At 30.9% G+C, this 17236-nt stretch overlaps 3 protein-coding genes across 3 annotated transcripts; 1 reads left to right on the top strand and 2 right to left on the bottom strand.

Annotated features, from left to right (window-relative positions):
- The first annotated feature begins 12420 nt into the window (after positions 1-12420).
- On the top strand, positions 12421-13515 carry LOC134834549 (uncharacterized). The gene is made up of 2 exons (XM_063849269.1): positions 12421-12559; positions 12622-13515. The coding sequence occupies exons 1-2, from the start codon at positions 12446-12448 to the stop codon at positions 13411-13413; spliced, it is 906 nt and encodes a 301-aa protein (XP_063705339.1). The 5' UTR covers positions 12421-12445; the 3' UTR covers positions 13414-13515.
- A 19-nt stretch (positions 13516-13534) lies between these two features.
- On the bottom strand, positions 13535-15040 carry LOC134835567 (aldehyde dehydrogenase family 3 member B1-like). The gene has a single exon (XM_063850447.1). It carries the CDS (start codon positions 15038-15040, stop codon positions 13535-13537), a length of 1506 nt encoding a protein of 501 aa, XP_063706517.1.
- Positions 15041-15235: 195 nt separating this feature from the next.
- On the bottom strand, positions 15236-17058 carry LOC134834159 (aldehyde dehydrogenase, dimeric NADP-preferring-like). Its single transcript, XM_063848727.1, has one exon. The coding sequence runs from the start codon at positions 16951-16953 to the stop codon at positions 15466-15468; it is 1488 nt and encodes a 495-aa protein (XP_063704797.1). The 5' UTR covers positions 16954-17058; the 3' UTR covers positions 15236-15465.
- Between the last annotated feature and the right edge of the window lie 178 nt (positions 17059-17236).

Here is a 17236-nt window from a genome sequence, read left to right as displayed (position 1 = left end):
TCCAAACGTTATTTTTAAAAATATAAAAAAAATATTTTAAAAAAATATAAAAAGAAATATTTAAAAATAAAAAAATTAAAAAAATATAAAAAAAAATATTAAAAAATATATTAAAAAAAAATTAAAATATAAAAATTGAAAAAAAAAAATTTTTTTTGAAGTTTTTAACGTCATGACAGATATTTTAGGGCAAAATCAATTCTTTTAATTCTTTTATCATTTTGAAATAAACAATTTTCATGCCGTTCTTTAATTCATGACAATCAATAATTGATATATTGACTTCGTGCGATGACAACTCAACCAAAAACAATTCTGAAACAGTTTTGGTTTTGTCTGTCAATAAAGTTAATATTCAATTCAATTATCACTTAATTGCATAATGAGGGACCCTTCCAAAGCGTGGTATGCAGTTAGACGACCTCCCATTGTGTCATTTAAAGAAAGACAGGAAAAATAAATCTGTTTCATTGGAGCTCAACTCGATAACAACTTATTTGACAGACGCCTAGTTTATTGCACGCTGTGTTCATTGTAAAATACTCGTTACAAGAACAAACACATTTTCGCTTTTGTTGTCTGAAACTTCAGTTTATCGCAAAGAGTTAATACAAAACTATTCCATTTGCTAAATGGACAACACATGGAGCTCGAAGACTGTGTGTGTTATTTGTCTACGCACTCAATTTTCACGATAATGATGATGTTTTTACCGTACGAAGGAAACATGATTGCTCGTACTCATTTTCACTCACTTCGCACAATGCATGGCAGTCTGCTTGGCATGTGATAATTCGAAGAGGAAATTAGAAACAGAGGATTTTTGTGTTTAGTCATGTGTTAATATGAAAGTAAATTATGGTTGGATTAATAGATTTTTAGTGTATGTTGCCAATGTTTAGTGAAAACACATACAAAAACGCTTCATATTGTTTTTATGGCAGAGCATTTGTCGAATGCATGTGTTAGAATGAACGTGAAAAAAATTTCAGTGAATAGACTATTTTTCAGGTTTTGTCGAGTAGATAACACGTCGTTCAAAAAAAGTTTTATTTTTATTTTTCAACTTTCCATCAAACCATCAATGAGATATTTTTCAATTTTTAAGCTGAAGAACCATCAAATTCGATATTCGAGAAAAAATTCCGTATTTTTTACGTTTTTTTTTCATATTTTTCAATTTTCAAGCTTAACACTATCCAATAGACTTTGGAAAATATTTTCCCTATTTTTTTAAAGTATTTTAATATTTTAAAATTTTTAAGCTGAAGAACCATTAAATAAATATTTAGTATTTGTTGATCAATGTTCAAACTAAAAAACGACCAAATAGTTGAAATATAAGAGGTAGTTATGATGCATTTTCAAATTTATCGTACTCATGAGTATTTGAAGCAAAAAAAAATACGAAAAATGATTTGAAATTCGAATAATTTTACTCAAAAAGGCTATTAAGAGTTTTTTAACGAGAATTAATGGGCGATAACCACAAAAAGGTGATAATATCGCTTTTAATGATGGTACAATTTATCACTTGGTTGACAAATAATGTGGTCTAATTAACATGAAATTATGTCTCGAAACTGTTTTGAAAAGTAAATATTTGTACTCCGAGACGACAAAAAAAAATGTACGTGAGTCAGATGTTCGAAATTTTACCACAACTTTGTCCTGTTTCACAACTGACATAAAACATAAAGTTGAACTGTTTAAATGGCTTCTCTCCTACCTTATCGTCTCCTATTTATATCCATGACAACACATTCAGTCGTTGCTGTTGTTGTCCATGATGTCGCGAATGACATTTATTAGGGTCATTTCTTCACAATTTACGGCAAAATTTACCGAAATAATAACACGAGCGATAGCACGAGCCATTTGTTTCCCCAAAATGTTGGTCATACAATCTTGACTATCTTCCAAAAAACACACACACGAAAAATTATTATCAACAGCATTCAACTAAAATTTGCATATACCTTTGTAAGCAAACATTTTTAGTGCAGCAACTAAACTACATTGTTCCATTGACCATGGCAAATTGTTTCAACAGCATGCACTTTACTGCATGTTAATGAATAATAATAGGTATCAAGCTGTGATAGTGCATCGGACAATTTATGCCAATACCGGATCGGAAAATAACACATTGTAATGAACTAATTGTCAAGATTTTAATTTTATTCACAACAGGATTTCTGACGTTGAAGATTTGGAAATTTCTCGTTTGATCTCATTGGAAAAATTTTCTCAAGTGACTTTGAAATTCGCATTTCGTTTGTTTGAAGTTACTTCGACGCACGACAAAAACCCAAACAAGTGGAAAATTATAATTAAAAAAGTATATATTTTCATCAATCTTCAAGCCAAACCATCTCAGATCACGAAGTAGGTGAAAATAACAAAGCAATAACAAGATATTAATAACTTTTTTCTTTCCTTTTGTTCCAATCGAGACTCTTAGACAAAAAAAAATCAAGCAACAACGTGACGCAAAGGTTTTCCCATAGCAACATGTTACACGAGTTGTCGAGATCCAACAAAAAAACGGCATTTTCTGGTCGATATGCCCTTTTACACACACAAAATCGCTACATTTTGCGTCACTTGTTTGATTGGGACTAAATATACACGCCGAAGATGCTTGTGTCTATGGCAATGTGTTCTCCTGAATAAAAAACGGTAATAAATTAAATATGCCATTTCCATGCCAGAATATATAACACATAATAATGATACACTCATCCAGACTCGACAACGAAAAACGAAGAACCTAAATGATCATTCATGTGTGAATAATTATTTAGTAGATAGAATTTATATTTCGTTTGATCTTTTTGCCTATATGGGAAATGTTCGTGTACAAATAGAATTTAAGGATGCGATGATGAGAAGAATCGTTGCCCGATGTAATGGGACGAATAATCAAACAAAAACAATGAAAAATATATTTTTTACGAATTTCAGTGAAAAGAAAGCAACTGGAGACGACTTATGAACAACAGCACGTGTCGCAAATGTCGCAGTTTGTCAACCCTGATAGTGAAATTTTATCCCAGATTTTGTATCATCAACCTCAAATTGAGACATACACAGAAAAAATGAAAAAAATATCAACTACTTAGGGACCCAATCAAGTGATTTTACTTCGAAAAAGGGTTCACTCGAATTAATTCTCATTAATTCCGACATTGATAGAGTAATTTTTGATGAATACGTTTTTTTTCCAATTTCTCGATGAATAAATATTTGTTCGCGTAAAGTTCAGATACACAAGTAAAACAAAACTTTTCTCGCGTGTCATACAAAGTCGAAATGCATGCACAGGAGAAATGTCGCCCGAAGACATGTTGTGTGTGTGGAAATGTGTATTTTATGTGCAAACGTGACATCCTATTATGATGAAATGAATACAGTTCACACACATGAAAGGTTAGCTTCTCAAATAACTCGCTTGTTTTTTTATGCAAACTGGTTGGCTATATCAACTCATTTCATTCGCGCATCATTGTTGATTTTTCACTTTCATGTATTTTTCCAAGAATTTGTTCATTCTATCAATTTTTATGTGTCCTTTTCACTTAAATTTTTAAATTTGAAATTTGAAAAATTCTCCTAAAATAAAATTTAATTTCTCTTTTTTAATTTACAAAAAATGCTTTATTTTTTTTTCATTTTATTGTTTTTTTGTTCATTTTTTGAAACAATGCGAACAATATTTGCTTCGTTGATGGGTGACAATTGTCTCAACGTTTCAATTTATTTTCATTTCTGTTCTTTTATTTATTTTTATTTTGTATATTGCGTGAATAAAAAAAAAATGTACAAATTCAAATAAACTTTCACTTTTTTCGTTGTTTTATTTGATGTCATTTTTATGATGTCCTTGCTTTATACATTTTACTTTTCGAAACAAACAAAAAAACGACAACACAGTTGAAGAAAAATCACAGACAGGCGCGGTCATTACATTAAGTACAATTAGATGGGGTGACAATGAGTAATTTTAACGACGTTCATCTGTATAAATAACTTTCATTTGCATATTAAATAAGACTTTTTTTTTTGAAAAAAGTGCTATTAAACGAACGTCTTCAGTATCAAATTCATTGTTCATTCCTTAGAAAAAGAGCTTTATGGTGTTTGGCGATATCTTGCCAACTTGTCTTTGTTATTTGCTGAATGCAATCAAATAGGACACAAAAGAGGAGGAACATTTTGAACAAATAATACTGCTCGTTATGTATATTAAACCAGTTGAGTGAACAAAACAAAAGTTTACAATGTAATCTAATGTAATAATTTCAGATAATGATCTGTGTGAGTAAGTACCAAGTGAATGACATCCTTTGTATATAATTTAACTATAGCCAAAAATATACATATGTAGTTCGATATGCTTTTTGTCACGATGACAAGCGATACATTGCAATAAAATATTCAGACAATCGCCAGACATGTTTGGTATTCGGTCAAAAACGTTTGATTAAACTTTAATATAGTTGTGTGTGGGGACGTCTGGCATTTTATTCATTTATTTCAACAACATCAAAACCTTGAGCTTGTTGTTCTTCAATTCTTTTCAGAAACACGTTGCGGTAGAATCCCAACAAAATTTTTGATTGTTTGTCAAAATCGTTGTAAATATCAAACAAATTCACGTTCGGCAACTCGTGTTACCTTTGGCTCTCATCATATTGCAGCAATTTAAGGTTAGAATTCATATTTTAACAAAAAATTCGCTTCGATACCAAATGAAGTCTAATAGGTGTTCAATATATGATTTGATAAAAAATATTTGGGCGCCTGATTTTTATTTTTTTTTATCAAGTTATTTCGTGAAATGAACGGGAACGTAAACGAATTTCAAAATTGAATTTTTGTATCAATTCAAGAATGATTGGATTATTATTTTTATATCCGAATAAACTTCCGGTTTGACAATTGATTTTTTCTTTCGTGGTATCAAAAGAATTAGATTTTTTTTTCGGATAAAAAACAAATACAATTTTGGTTTTTTGACTCATCAGTTTTGTTTTGTTATAAAAAAGAACAAAGAAATTTCCAAAGAAAATTTTTTGTAACTCTCTCATTTCTCTTAAATTAGAGATTATTTAGACTTTTAAATATATAACATAAGACATATGAAATTTTGAAAATAATTTTCTAAATAATCTCGTTATTTAATGAGATTATAGAAAAAAATCTCACAACAAATCCTGAAAACTTTTTAAGTCTTTACTCAGACAGCATTATTGAACGAATGAGAAATTGATTTAGGCGTCTATTTCATCAGCTCAATCATCAAAGGGACCTTTTAAATATGATACAAACATCTTCTCTCACACGTTATCCAACACAGTAAGTTGATATGTGTTTCATACACTTCATCTCATTTCGTCTCATGATAGCTCTATAAACCAATGGATTCTTTGTTATCATATTAAATATTTAAAGATATTTTACCATTCCTCCTTTTTCTACCTATCCGTCGCTACTCTTTGTTTTTCTTTGTTTGATGATGAACGATTCTGCTGAAATTCTCTACAACGCAACACAGTTTATTACGTGATGAAATGAAAATCTTTTTTTGAAATAAAATCAAGTAGGGGAAATTAAATTCTCGGGGATGCCTTAATAGATTGCCAAACGTCGTTAAAAGAAAGGAGTTCATCAAATCATTATTTTATTAATTTGTTCGAGCACGTCTTCGAAAACATTTCATAGTTCTAATTTTGTAACGATTTTTCGTCGGGAACGATAGACGTTCAATTGATAGAAAAACATTATTTCCGCTTTTGATGTGTTTGTTTTTGTCTTTCCTTTTTCAACTGGAATTCGTCACAAATTCTATTTCACTTGAGAAAAAAAGGAAAAGTGACATACATTTTTCTGCATATAAAATAAGTCTTGAATTTCGCATGCAAGGCAATTTTATTTTAAGGACTTGCTTTTTTCCTACAAAAAAAAAGAATCGGAAATGGATGAAACTTAAATGATTTCCACAAAAAAAATTTCAAACAAAAATCGATCGGAAGTTTTTGAGTTTTCATACGGAAAATCGGGTCACCTTTTTTACGACGACTTAATAAATTTTCCGGTTGTTAAATGGCTCGACAAATACGATTTTTATAGAGTTCTCGATGATAATTGCATTTCACGTAGAAGAAAAAAAAATCGAACACATCAACAAAAAAATGAAAAAAGAAACAGAGCAAAACGAATTGCGATACAAAAAAAACTTGAACGAGAATAAAAGGAAATTTTTGGTTTCAGCAAAAAGTTTTAACGATAAATACAAAGGATACCTAAGATGTTGAAATAAGGCTTTTTGTTTATGATTTTTTTCTGTCTCTCCGTTGAAAATCGGGAAATTCTCGATAAATTGTGCAACACGCAAACATCAATGTGTCAATATCAATTCCACAAGTTGACAATATCAAGTCTACCTGATTCTCCTAATAATGACTTGGAGCATAAAAGAGTCACGTCTAAATATGTGTTGGAAAATCAAATTCATAGTACCTGCGAGACGTGACTATTTTAAGATATCTTTTATTTGAACAATTTCTCAATCAACTTGTACTTTTCTCTATTTCATTCACAATTACTTTTATTTATTAACTTTGTGATTTATGGAGAAAACGGCGTACATTTAAATATGACCATTTTTCATTTTCATATATTGGGATTTTTCCTAATCGGATGCATATGAACGTTTTCAACACATTATTTTTGTTTAGCAAACTTTATGGTCCAGCAACCAATTAATGATTTATGGAGAAACTGGTAAATATTGCAATATGGCGCAATTCACACGTTTTTTGTGGCGCATAAAACTCCCAACGCGATCATTTTCATTTTTCAACTATCTCTCAACGTTACTTTTTTACTGTGTGAAAGCAATAAATGCCAATAAAATGTCAACATGTTTATTATTTTAACGGTGAAAAACCACACAAATGTTCATTTTCAGCAACGTAAACAATAACAATGACGTTCATTGTTATATGTACTTGCAGTTTCGAAAAGTCAAAATCAGGAATTTTAAATAAAAATTACAAAAAAAAAAAATCTCAAAAATCTTTTAAATAAAAATTATAAAAAAATTCTTAAAAAGGTCTTGAAAAATTAAAAATTTTATTTTTTAAAATAAGTAAAAAATAAAATATTTAAAATTAAAATAAAAAAAAATTATTAATAAAATTCTAATAATATTTTTTTAATCTTTGTAATTTATTTTAATTTTATTTTTAAAAATTTTTAAAAAATAAAAAAGAAATTAAAAAAATTGAATTATTTTTTAGAAAAAATAAACTTGTTCACATCATCCCATTTGTGTAATTCAAACCACTTCAGTCCGAAAAGGTTAAAAAAATCAAAAGAACACTTAAAAACGAAATTCGATCGTGATATTTCACATTTTTATATGAAAATTTCAGAGAAACACGTAAAGTGCACTGTATGTAGGATGCAATAAATAAAGCAATACCCATAAATAAATAGTACCAAATAAAAGCCTAAAGGAAAAACTTTTTTCCGCAGTTAATATTTATTTTTTTACACACTCCAAATTTTGAATTGAATCACTCAAGTGTCTTATCTTTTCACAAAAATAAGTCACAGAATTTTTTATTTTCTCGAATTTAGTCAAAAACGAAGCAAAAAATTGTCTGCTGTTATTGTAAATAAAAATAAAGATTTACCTTCTGTTTGTGATATTTTTCGTGTCTCTTTCAATTTCCTGTGTATTTCTGCTTTAAATCAATATATCGTCTGAATCACGTTTTTTGCCTCCTTTTTCTTGCACTGAACTACACTACTCTATTATTATTAGATTTTTATGCATATTTTTTGTTGTGTGATGATAGATGCTTGCCCCAGTTCGTGCCTCATAGAGAAATGAATAAGACACACAAAAAATATTTTAATGCGTGCACGATTATCTATTTCTTTTCTGATTATTATTAAAATTAGAACATGATCACTGACGTACAATTGAAACGTTAATATATATAATAATAAATCGTATAAAAAAGGAGACGACACTGTCGAAACTTGATATTTGTTAGATGGTGACATAAATCATGATAAATTTTCGCTTTACGATTATTTTTATAGGAATAAAATTTAATACTGGCAATTTTTTTTTGCAGTCAGTAAAAATTTATTTTACAAACACTCACAAAAAATAACAGTAACTTTTATGATTATAAGATATATGTGTATTTGTGTTAAAGTGCGCTCGTTCTTTTATTTATTATTTTTTGATATGAACACCACGACCCTCTTCGAGAGACTGAACTGAACTGAACTGAATGCTGGGTGTGTAAATAAAAAAGTTGTAATAAACGGGAAAACCAAAAGTTCGTCGACCATTTGTATATGCATAGGCATTCCCAAGCTATCTAGGATACCGTGAGTAAATTTTCTCTCTCTCTCTATCTCTCTCTTTGAACACTTGGCAAGGAAAATTGCGAGAGAAAAGTGTTTTGTGTACAGCGAAGTTGTCATGCCAACCAACATCCCGTTGCTCTTTTGTTGATGTCTGCTAACTACTACGGTGTTTATCGAGTTTTACGATGTCAGGTCGCTCGTGCAATGCTATGTCTATGTTGATCCGACTTTACCTTAAAAAAAAATATTGTAATAGTCTTGTATTTATTTAGTTTTTGCTTCTTGAATTCCTTCGTAGGTAAGTACGTCAACCATACATTTTACCCTTTTCATACGCAAAAGTAAAAGGATAATGTGCAATGATTCTATTTATTATTGAGTAACGATAACAACAGCAGCATTGAACTATTAGCATTGAATATTTATGCAAATTCCCACAATCTTCTTATGCATACTTATGAACACACAAAATAAATGGACAAAAATTCAAAAACCCATTTGAGTTATTTGGTCAATTTCCCAACCATCTCTTAAAAAGCATTCAATAGTCAAGGCAAATCAGATTACTAACCAGCCTTTTGTTTTTGACCTATCTTTCGAAATTACACACACAACCCCAATATATATGCATAACAACAATATTGATAAAAGATAAAATCAAAAGGATTATTATTAACTTATTCGGTAATGAAATTTTGTTTATTTAAACGCAGGATACTTGTTAATGAACAGTAATTAATTTATGTGTCCATATAATAATAAAATAAGTTCACCGTTGAATATTAAAAAAAATATGCAAACAATTTAAAGCAAATTAAATGTTTATTTTTCGTAATAAATGTGTTGACGTGACATGTTACGCCATAAAGAAAAAGTTGTTGACATTATAATTATGTGATCATGTTGTTTTCGATGAAAAGCTTGAAGGAGTGACAATGTTAAAGAGTTAATTATAAAATATTCAATAGGTATGTATTTTTTCGTAAAAGAAACCTTTTAAATCTCTAATAGCACCCACACTGAAGCAATAATTTTGCCTTTTATTGTAAAAATTAATGAATTTTCTCCAATATTATTAAAATAGATAAATATAATGAAAAATTAAACTTCAAAGGATGTTAAAAAAAATAATGAAAAGGTATACTTACCTATTGAATTACAAAAGAGATGCAATATCGACCAATCTGCCTTTAAATTTTATAACTTTTTATCCTGAGACTTGTTTTAACAATTTCATTGTTGATCTTAGCTGTTTTCATGAAATTCAAAATTTTTAGTTGTTTTCATAGAAATTCGATTTTATGCAAAAACAACTTGTTTAGTTATAATTCGTCTGAGTACATTCTGTGGTTTAATTAGATTCGTTAAAATATTAATGTAATTTTGACAATTACAATGTCGCCCTTATAGAAATGGTATATGATATGTTTGTAACAACAAAAGTTGTGTTTCTCTTTAGCCGGTAGCAAAATTATTGTAAATTGACAAATGTTTTCGTGGAAACAAACATATTTTATGGTTTTGTTGAGTTTAAAGTCACTTGAAATTAAATTAGAATTTGTGATAATGAACTTGGCAGTATTGTGAAACAGACAAATATTTGCCATTTGAACCATAAACAATAAAGTCAGAATAATGTTATCCCACGTCGGTACGTTTAAAGATACAATTAACAAATTTTCCGTAATTAACTCCCAAAATTATCTTTCAATCAGCCTCTGGCGCTAACACAAAACGATTGTAATGAGAAAAAACAAGCATGATGAGCAACTACTGTAAACGCATTCATTTTCAAATATGCAGTTGACATGGCAATTACTAAATTGGTGCACACGTGAAGGAATTTTTTACATTAAATTTTGCTCTGTTCTACTTTTCGCATTTTAACACACAGAATTCTCATCCGAATTGAAATTCTGAAAATTAAAAAAAAAATTGTGTGAAAATTCTTTTAAAAGTTCGATTAAAATTTGAAGAAAGTTTTAATTATTACCAAGATCTCGATTCCTCAAGGCGTTAAAATTTCATAGAATTTTCAAGAATATTTGGGTTGCAAGTACCTTTTAATCCAACACATTCTACGTTGATAACATTTATGCAATTCACTCGCGCGGCAAATTCCACAAATATTTCATCGTGCAATGTCACACGATAAAGACACGATATTGCATTAAAACTTTCGAACAATTTCTGTTTTACATAACTTGCATGTACTTGTGCTCCTGAAACAAAATTAAAAGGCGCCCATGCAGCAAACAACTCAAAATGCCATCGTTAGTATCGAACTAATTTGCGTTTAAAGTTTTGGGGATAAAATCTATTTACACATACTTCCTTCATCATATGTCGACAATATTTTATAGTAAATGTTAAGTTGATGAAAAATTTCACAAAAATTCTTGTTAAGCATTTAGTTTGGAAAGATTTTATGGTTCAGGTTACCTCAAATATGCCGTTCTTTGATGAATTTTCAAGTATTAATTAAAAGGTAGCTATAACTTACCCTTTGTCATGGCAATGTCCTTGTTCGAATATTACCGGGATAAACTTGCAGTTTTGCGTAAAGCAATATTTGCATTGTTAGAACCAACTCGTTATAATTACGTTTTTGGAGTCAAGCCTGTGTCTATAATATCAAAAAAACATTTTCTGCCTACCTTTTTTTCTGCGAATATTTTCAAAGTGAAAACTACCACTTTGTGTCAATTAAAAACAAATTAAAAACTTTGTCGTGTAGCACATTTTGTATTTAATTAGTGATCTGTGAACCGTTATTAACATTTTTGCAGAGTTCTCGTTTCATCTCTCGACAAACAAATTATTATTCTCGCACTACAAATTATTCAAAATGTTCATTTTTTGCGTTATTGTTTGCGGAAAAAACATGAACAACGTAAAAAAAAACATTGAGCAATTAGTTCAGATTTTTTACTCGTGTTTCGGATTTATTTTTCGAGATTGACATTAATAGAAATTTAAAACGCTAAAATATAAACTACGGAAATGAGGAAAATTTTTAACTAAAAACATGAAATTGTGGTAAAGTTTACATATGCATATACAAGTGATTATGACAGCGAATCATGTGGATTGGAGCAGAATCTCGTAATTAACTGTTGCTATGATATGAGAAATATGTGAGTCTATCCTTCCAAAAGTGATCAAAAGAACAAAAATTTTTCAATAAAAGTGCATTTATTTAATATTACTTTTGAAAAAGTTGTGATTTGTTGAAAAATTGGAAATAATTCGTTCATTTTGCAAAAGTCTCTGAGATATTTGTACATATTACGAAATGTCACAAAATTGGTGCTGCAAATAAATGACAAACGTATCAATATCAAAATAAATTTCCGACATAAAATCAAATAAATAAATCGAGAACTTTGCGTTCAAATTGATATCTGAGATGCACTTTTCATTTATATCGGAACACAATGCCTTTGTGTTTGCATTGTTATAAGAGTGAAGAGATATGACAATAGAAAATTGTGAGTAATACATCTGATATCTCTTCTTATATTGCTTTGAAATGCAGTAGCATGCCAAAGTGCTCATTTTATTCTTTTTTTCCTTGCCAATGAAAATATGTGTCGAACAAAAAAAATTTCTAAAACAGTTAAGAATTATATTTTTTAGATTTTTTTTTGTGTCGTGAATTTATTATTTAATAAAATAATTAAAAAAAATTAATAATAAAAAAAAACTTTCCATAAGGATATCTCTTATGGTTTTACCGGTTTTCATAAAGTAAAATTTAAAATAAATTTTTATTATTAAAAATTTTAAATAAAAAAAATTTAAAGAGCTTTTCATTTTGATGATTATTTTTTGTGTTATCGAAAATTATCTTTTTTTTTATTAAGAATATTTTCGATTAAAATAATTAAAAAATTAATGAAAATTATTTTCCTTTTGAGACGAACGAAATTGATAATTGTGTATCAACGAATTTGTCTTCGGCTGAAATTTATACAAGTATTTGAATACGATACATATTTGTTTATAAAACAATCCGAAAACTCGAAGGAAATTTTAATGCTTTTCCATGGAGTACAATGAAAATCTTTGTCGCTTGTGTTTGGAAATTGACTTTGATGCTCAAAACCATGAAATTTCCATGAATGTCATCAATGCTCTCAAGGATATTTTTAAAATACGGGTAAGAATCAACAAGTGTCTGTGAAATTTAAAACTTTTTGTTAAATAAAATGTTTTTTTTAGCTTTTAGATTCATCAAATGAAACTTTGCCACGCCATTTGTGCTCTTCATGTTCAACTACAGTGTCTCATTTTTACTCATTTTATATTGAAAAGATGGCAAATCAAACAAAACTCCTTTTGGGCCTCGAAAAATTCGGATTGGCAAAAAATAATGTTTCAAGGACCTTCGATGAAAACGATTCAGATTCAACAATCAGCATCGATGAGAGTCAATTTGATTCGAGGATAGTAAAAGAAGATGAACGATGCAATTCTAACATTGGCGTTGAATCGGAAATACAGGAGCAACGATCAAATGCTGAGGAAAATTCCATAGAAGAAGTTGATTCACAAAGTTCAATTCATATCGAGAGTGATGATGAAAGTAATCTTCTTTTGCAAGTAACAAAACCAAAATCTTTAGTCGACTCGTATGACACTCTTTCAACATTTACATCTCAAGAGACCTATGTTAGTGACGATTTCGCGAATGATCCAACTTATACGCCTTCTGAAAGTATGATAGCAAGTCAAAGCTCAACAATATCCTCGTCGTCTAATTCAAAATCAACATCCAATGAGGAAATTACACAAAACGAAACTCAACCCAATAGTCAAGAGTCACGAGACTCTGATGTAGAAATTACAGGAGTAATAAGTGCCTTACACAGTGCCATGAAAAGAAAGTTATCACAACCATCGATATTGAATTATTTTGCAGTTAAAAAAGAGAAAATTGAAGTTCGAAGAAACAAAATTACAAACTATTTTGGCATAAAACACAAAAATATTGATTTAAAAGGCCTTGAATGAAAAAAATTACAAATAATCATACTTAATTTCAATAGTTTAATAAATAATTTTTTATATCTTTTACTACGTATATTTGTATCTGCATGTCATTCTCGCGAATAGAGATTCGATAAGTTTTGCATTACTCTGACATGACATTATTTTTATGATTTGCGTATGAATAATAAAACCAACAACTGGCATTTCCCATCGCAAAAACGACGAAATATGGCAAATATTTGAGAAATTTCGGAAAATCCCTGTGTTTCAGCAGCTCCAACAAAAGTGTTGTCTTTATCTTCGAAAACGGCGGATATCTAAAGGATCCCAAAGCCTCACTTAACCAATCGCAACGTTTTTTCAAACACGCCTTTCGATGACACATCGAATCAAACGTTTCTTTGCCATGATAACTGCCAAATCCTGACAATCCAACTCCGCCAAAAGGTAAAGTATCGACAGAATAATGTAAAATAGTTTCATTGATACACATCCCTCCGGCAGAAACGTTTTTAATGAACAACTTTTGTACTTGCGAATCTGCAGAAAAGACATATAATGCCAAGGGCTTCGGTTTCGATCGAATGAATTTCACTGCCTCGATCGCATCTTGTACATTAACTATCGGCAATATTGGTCCAAAAATCTCATCATTCATGATTGGGTCGTCGAGTTTAACGTTAACGAGAACTGTTGGTTCAATGAAAAGTTCAACAGGATCAAAACCTCCTCCGATAACGACATCGCCAGATTTCAAATAGCTCGTAAGTCGATCGAAATGAGATTTATTAATAATGCGACACAAATCCGCAGTTGTTTTTGGATACTCACCATACCATTGAGTCAAGATATTTTTCGCATGTTCCAAAAAAATCTTTTGAACCTCATTACTGCACAAAATATAGTCTGGAGCGATGCATGTTTGTCCGCCATTCATGAACTTTCCCCAAAGAATGCGTTTTGTCGCTCGTTCGAGATTTACATCTTCACCTAAAAAACATGGGCTTTTTCCTCCCAACTCCAAAGTACATGGCGTAAGATGTTTATTAGCTGCTTGATGAATGATTTGTCCAACACGCGTTGAACCCGTGTAAAAAATGTAATCAAACTTTTGTTGTAACAAAGCTGCAGTTTCTTCAACGCCTCCGCAAACAACGTGAAAACATTCAGAATCCAAATATTTTGGTACATATTTTGCAATAAAGCTTGCCGTGTGAGGCGCAAGTTCACTTGGCTTGATAATTGCACAATTTCCCGCTGCAATAGCGCCGCCAAGAGGAATCAACGATAATGCCAAAGGATAATTCCATGGACTCATAATTAACACAATACCATAAGGATCCTTGAAAATGTACAATTGATCCAAAATATTTGCTAATGGCTTCGATGGCGTATCAGCTGCTGCATATTCTTCCAAATTGTGAAGCAAATCATTAACTTCGTTCTTTAAAAATATAATTTCGCACAATTGGGCTTCGTGTCGCGGTTTTTGCAAATCGCGCGCTAAAGCGATAAGCATTTCTTCCTCTTGCTCGAGATACAAACGACGCAAAGCGCGAAGTTGATTCTTGCGAAAAGCCAAATCTAACGTTTTGCCACTGTCGAAGGCGGCATTCGTTTGCTGTAAAAGATTGTCGTATGAAACCATTTCGAATGGAGTTATCAAACTGACTGACGATAAAAGGCAAAATTTGTGGATATTTATACAGATACATTAATATTGAATTATGGGGTATCCAAATTTATAGTTTGAAAATTTTTGATTTTCCAATTTAAAAAATTAATTTGATTAATATTAACAAAAAATTAACATTCATAAATATTCAAATATTTTTTTTTTAGTTTTTGAGTAAAATCTTTTTTTTTATTAAAAATTTTCTGAAAAAAATCTTTGAAGAAAAATAAAATCTTAAGAAATTTTTTCATTTGAACTTCTCAAGAAATGCTTCTCGAGATTTCGGTGAACATATTGTCAAAAAAATTGATAAAATGACATCCCTACATTATTAATATTAAAACTTGGAGACCTATACCCTGCATTTATTTGTTGTTTTTAATATTTAATTGGAAAATTCAATCGATGAAATGCTTTACAAACAAGGTAAGTGCAACGCCCAATAAGAACATAACCGTATGTGGCAAGTATTTGCATGAAAATCCAAATTCACGACGTCGCATCAATCCTAACAACCTTTTCGTTTTAGATTCTGTGTACGGAGGATATCGTCCCGAAGCCAAAGCTTCGCCAATCTTGTTGAAATCCTTAATGAGCACCGATTTCTTATGCACAAACGTATCAAAAGAGTATTTTCCATGATAAGCACCAATTCCTGAATTACCAACTCCTCCAAAGGGCAAATTTGGCGCAGCTGCATGTAAAATGGTATCGTTAACACAAACGCCTCCTGCTGACACTTTAGTTATGAATAAATCCTGAATTTTTGCATCTTTGGTGAAAACATATAAAGCCAATGGTTTCTCGCCTTCCTTGATGTAAGAAATTGCTTCAGCAGCATCACGAACATTAACAATGGGCAAAATAGGACCGAAAATTTCTTCTTGCATGATGGCGTCGGATTTTTGAACATTTTCGATAATAGTAGGTTCGATAAATAAATCATCAGCTACTGTTTTTCCGCCAATTGCGATTTGACCTTTTCCCGTTTTAAGTAATCCTTGAAGACGATTAAAGTTCGTTTGGTTAATGATGCGACACAAATCAGGACTTGCTTTTGCATCGTCTCCATACCATTCGGAAATAACTTTTTTCGCTTCTTTTACGAATTTTTCCTGTGTTTCCTTGTTACACAAAATATAATCAGGAGCGATGCATGTTTGACCGCAATTCATAAATTTGCCCCAAAGCACGCGTCGTGCTGTAATGGCGATATCCGCATCAGAATTGATGAAACAAGGACTTTTACCGCCCAATTCTAACGTAACAGGTGTTAAATGTTTATTGGCAGCTGCGTGAATAATTTGTCCAACGCGCGTCGAACCCGTATAAAAAATATAATCAAACTTGTTCTTCAGCAAATCTGTCGTTTCGGGTATACCTCCGCAGATTACTTGATAACAATCGTTATCAAGATACTTCGGGATTGTATCGGCAAGAAATTTGGCAACATGTGATGCGTGTTCACTTGGTTTGATGACAACGCAATTTCCAGCAGCTATCGCAGCTTGAACGGGTACTAAAGTCAATTGCAACGGGTAATTCCATGCACCGAGTACAAGTACAACGCCATATGGATCGTTCACGATCATCATTTTGTCGAGCATATTAACGAGAGTTTTGGATGGTTTTTCAGGCGCTGCCCATTCGTTCAAGTTGGAAATCATCTCGTCAACTTCATTTCTTGTCGGCATGATTTCCGCTAACAAGGCTTCGTGTTTGCTTTTTCGTAAATCCTTTGCCACAGCAGTAATCATTTCCGTTTCGCATTCCTTGTACATGCGTTGAAGAGCCACAAGTTGTTTCCTGCGAAAAGCCAAATCCATCGTTTTGCCGCTTGCAAAAGCAGCTCTCAAACCGGCAATGACATGCTCAAAAGTACTCATGATTTTTTCCCGGAAACGTTATTGACAATGAACTTCTAACAACTTCGACGTTCTGCGTTAAACTGAATTGCACTGTAACTTTTTTATAATAGTAATAATGAATTTAATGACCGCCACACCGATTAATTAATGAAAAATTGACTTATATACAGAACGTTCGCTTCGAACACTAACGTATGGAAGTTTGCGAGACTGTTGTATTGGAAACAGACCTTCGACCCCGCTATACTTACTCGAAAGCGTGTGTTTGTGTGTTGGCTGATATGATATCAGTGAATTAAAT

The sequence above is a fragment of the Culicoides brevitarsis genome, chromosome 3 (assembly GCF_036172545.1).
Source record: "Culicoides brevitarsis isolate CSIRO-B50_1 chromosome 3, AGI_CSIRO_Cbre_v1, whole genome shotgun sequence".
Classification (NCBI taxonomy): domain Eukaryota; kingdom Metazoa; phylum Arthropoda; class Insecta; order Diptera; family Ceratopogonidae; genus Culicoides; species Culicoides brevitarsis.
The sequence above is the reverse complement of the archived record's forward strand: the minus strand, read 5'-3'. Positions and strand labels throughout refer to the sequence as shown.

Coding starts and splice junctions, on each gene's coding strand:
- LOC134835567 (XM_063850447.1), bottom strand. CDS start 15,040: ATGGTTTCATACGACAATCTTTTACAGCAAACGAATGCCGCCTTCGAC.
- LOC134834159 (XM_063848727.1), bottom strand. CDS start 16,953: ATGAGTACTTTTGAGCATGTCATTGCCGGTTTGAGAGCTGCTTTTGCA.
- LOC134834549 (XM_063849269.1), top strand. CDS start 12,446: ATGGAGTACAATGAAAATCTTTGTCGCTTGTGTTTGGAAATTGACTTT. Junction 12,560..12,621: donor AGGATATTTTTAAAATACGG/GTAAGAATCAAC, acceptor TGTTTTTTTTAG/CTTTTAGATTCATCAAATGA.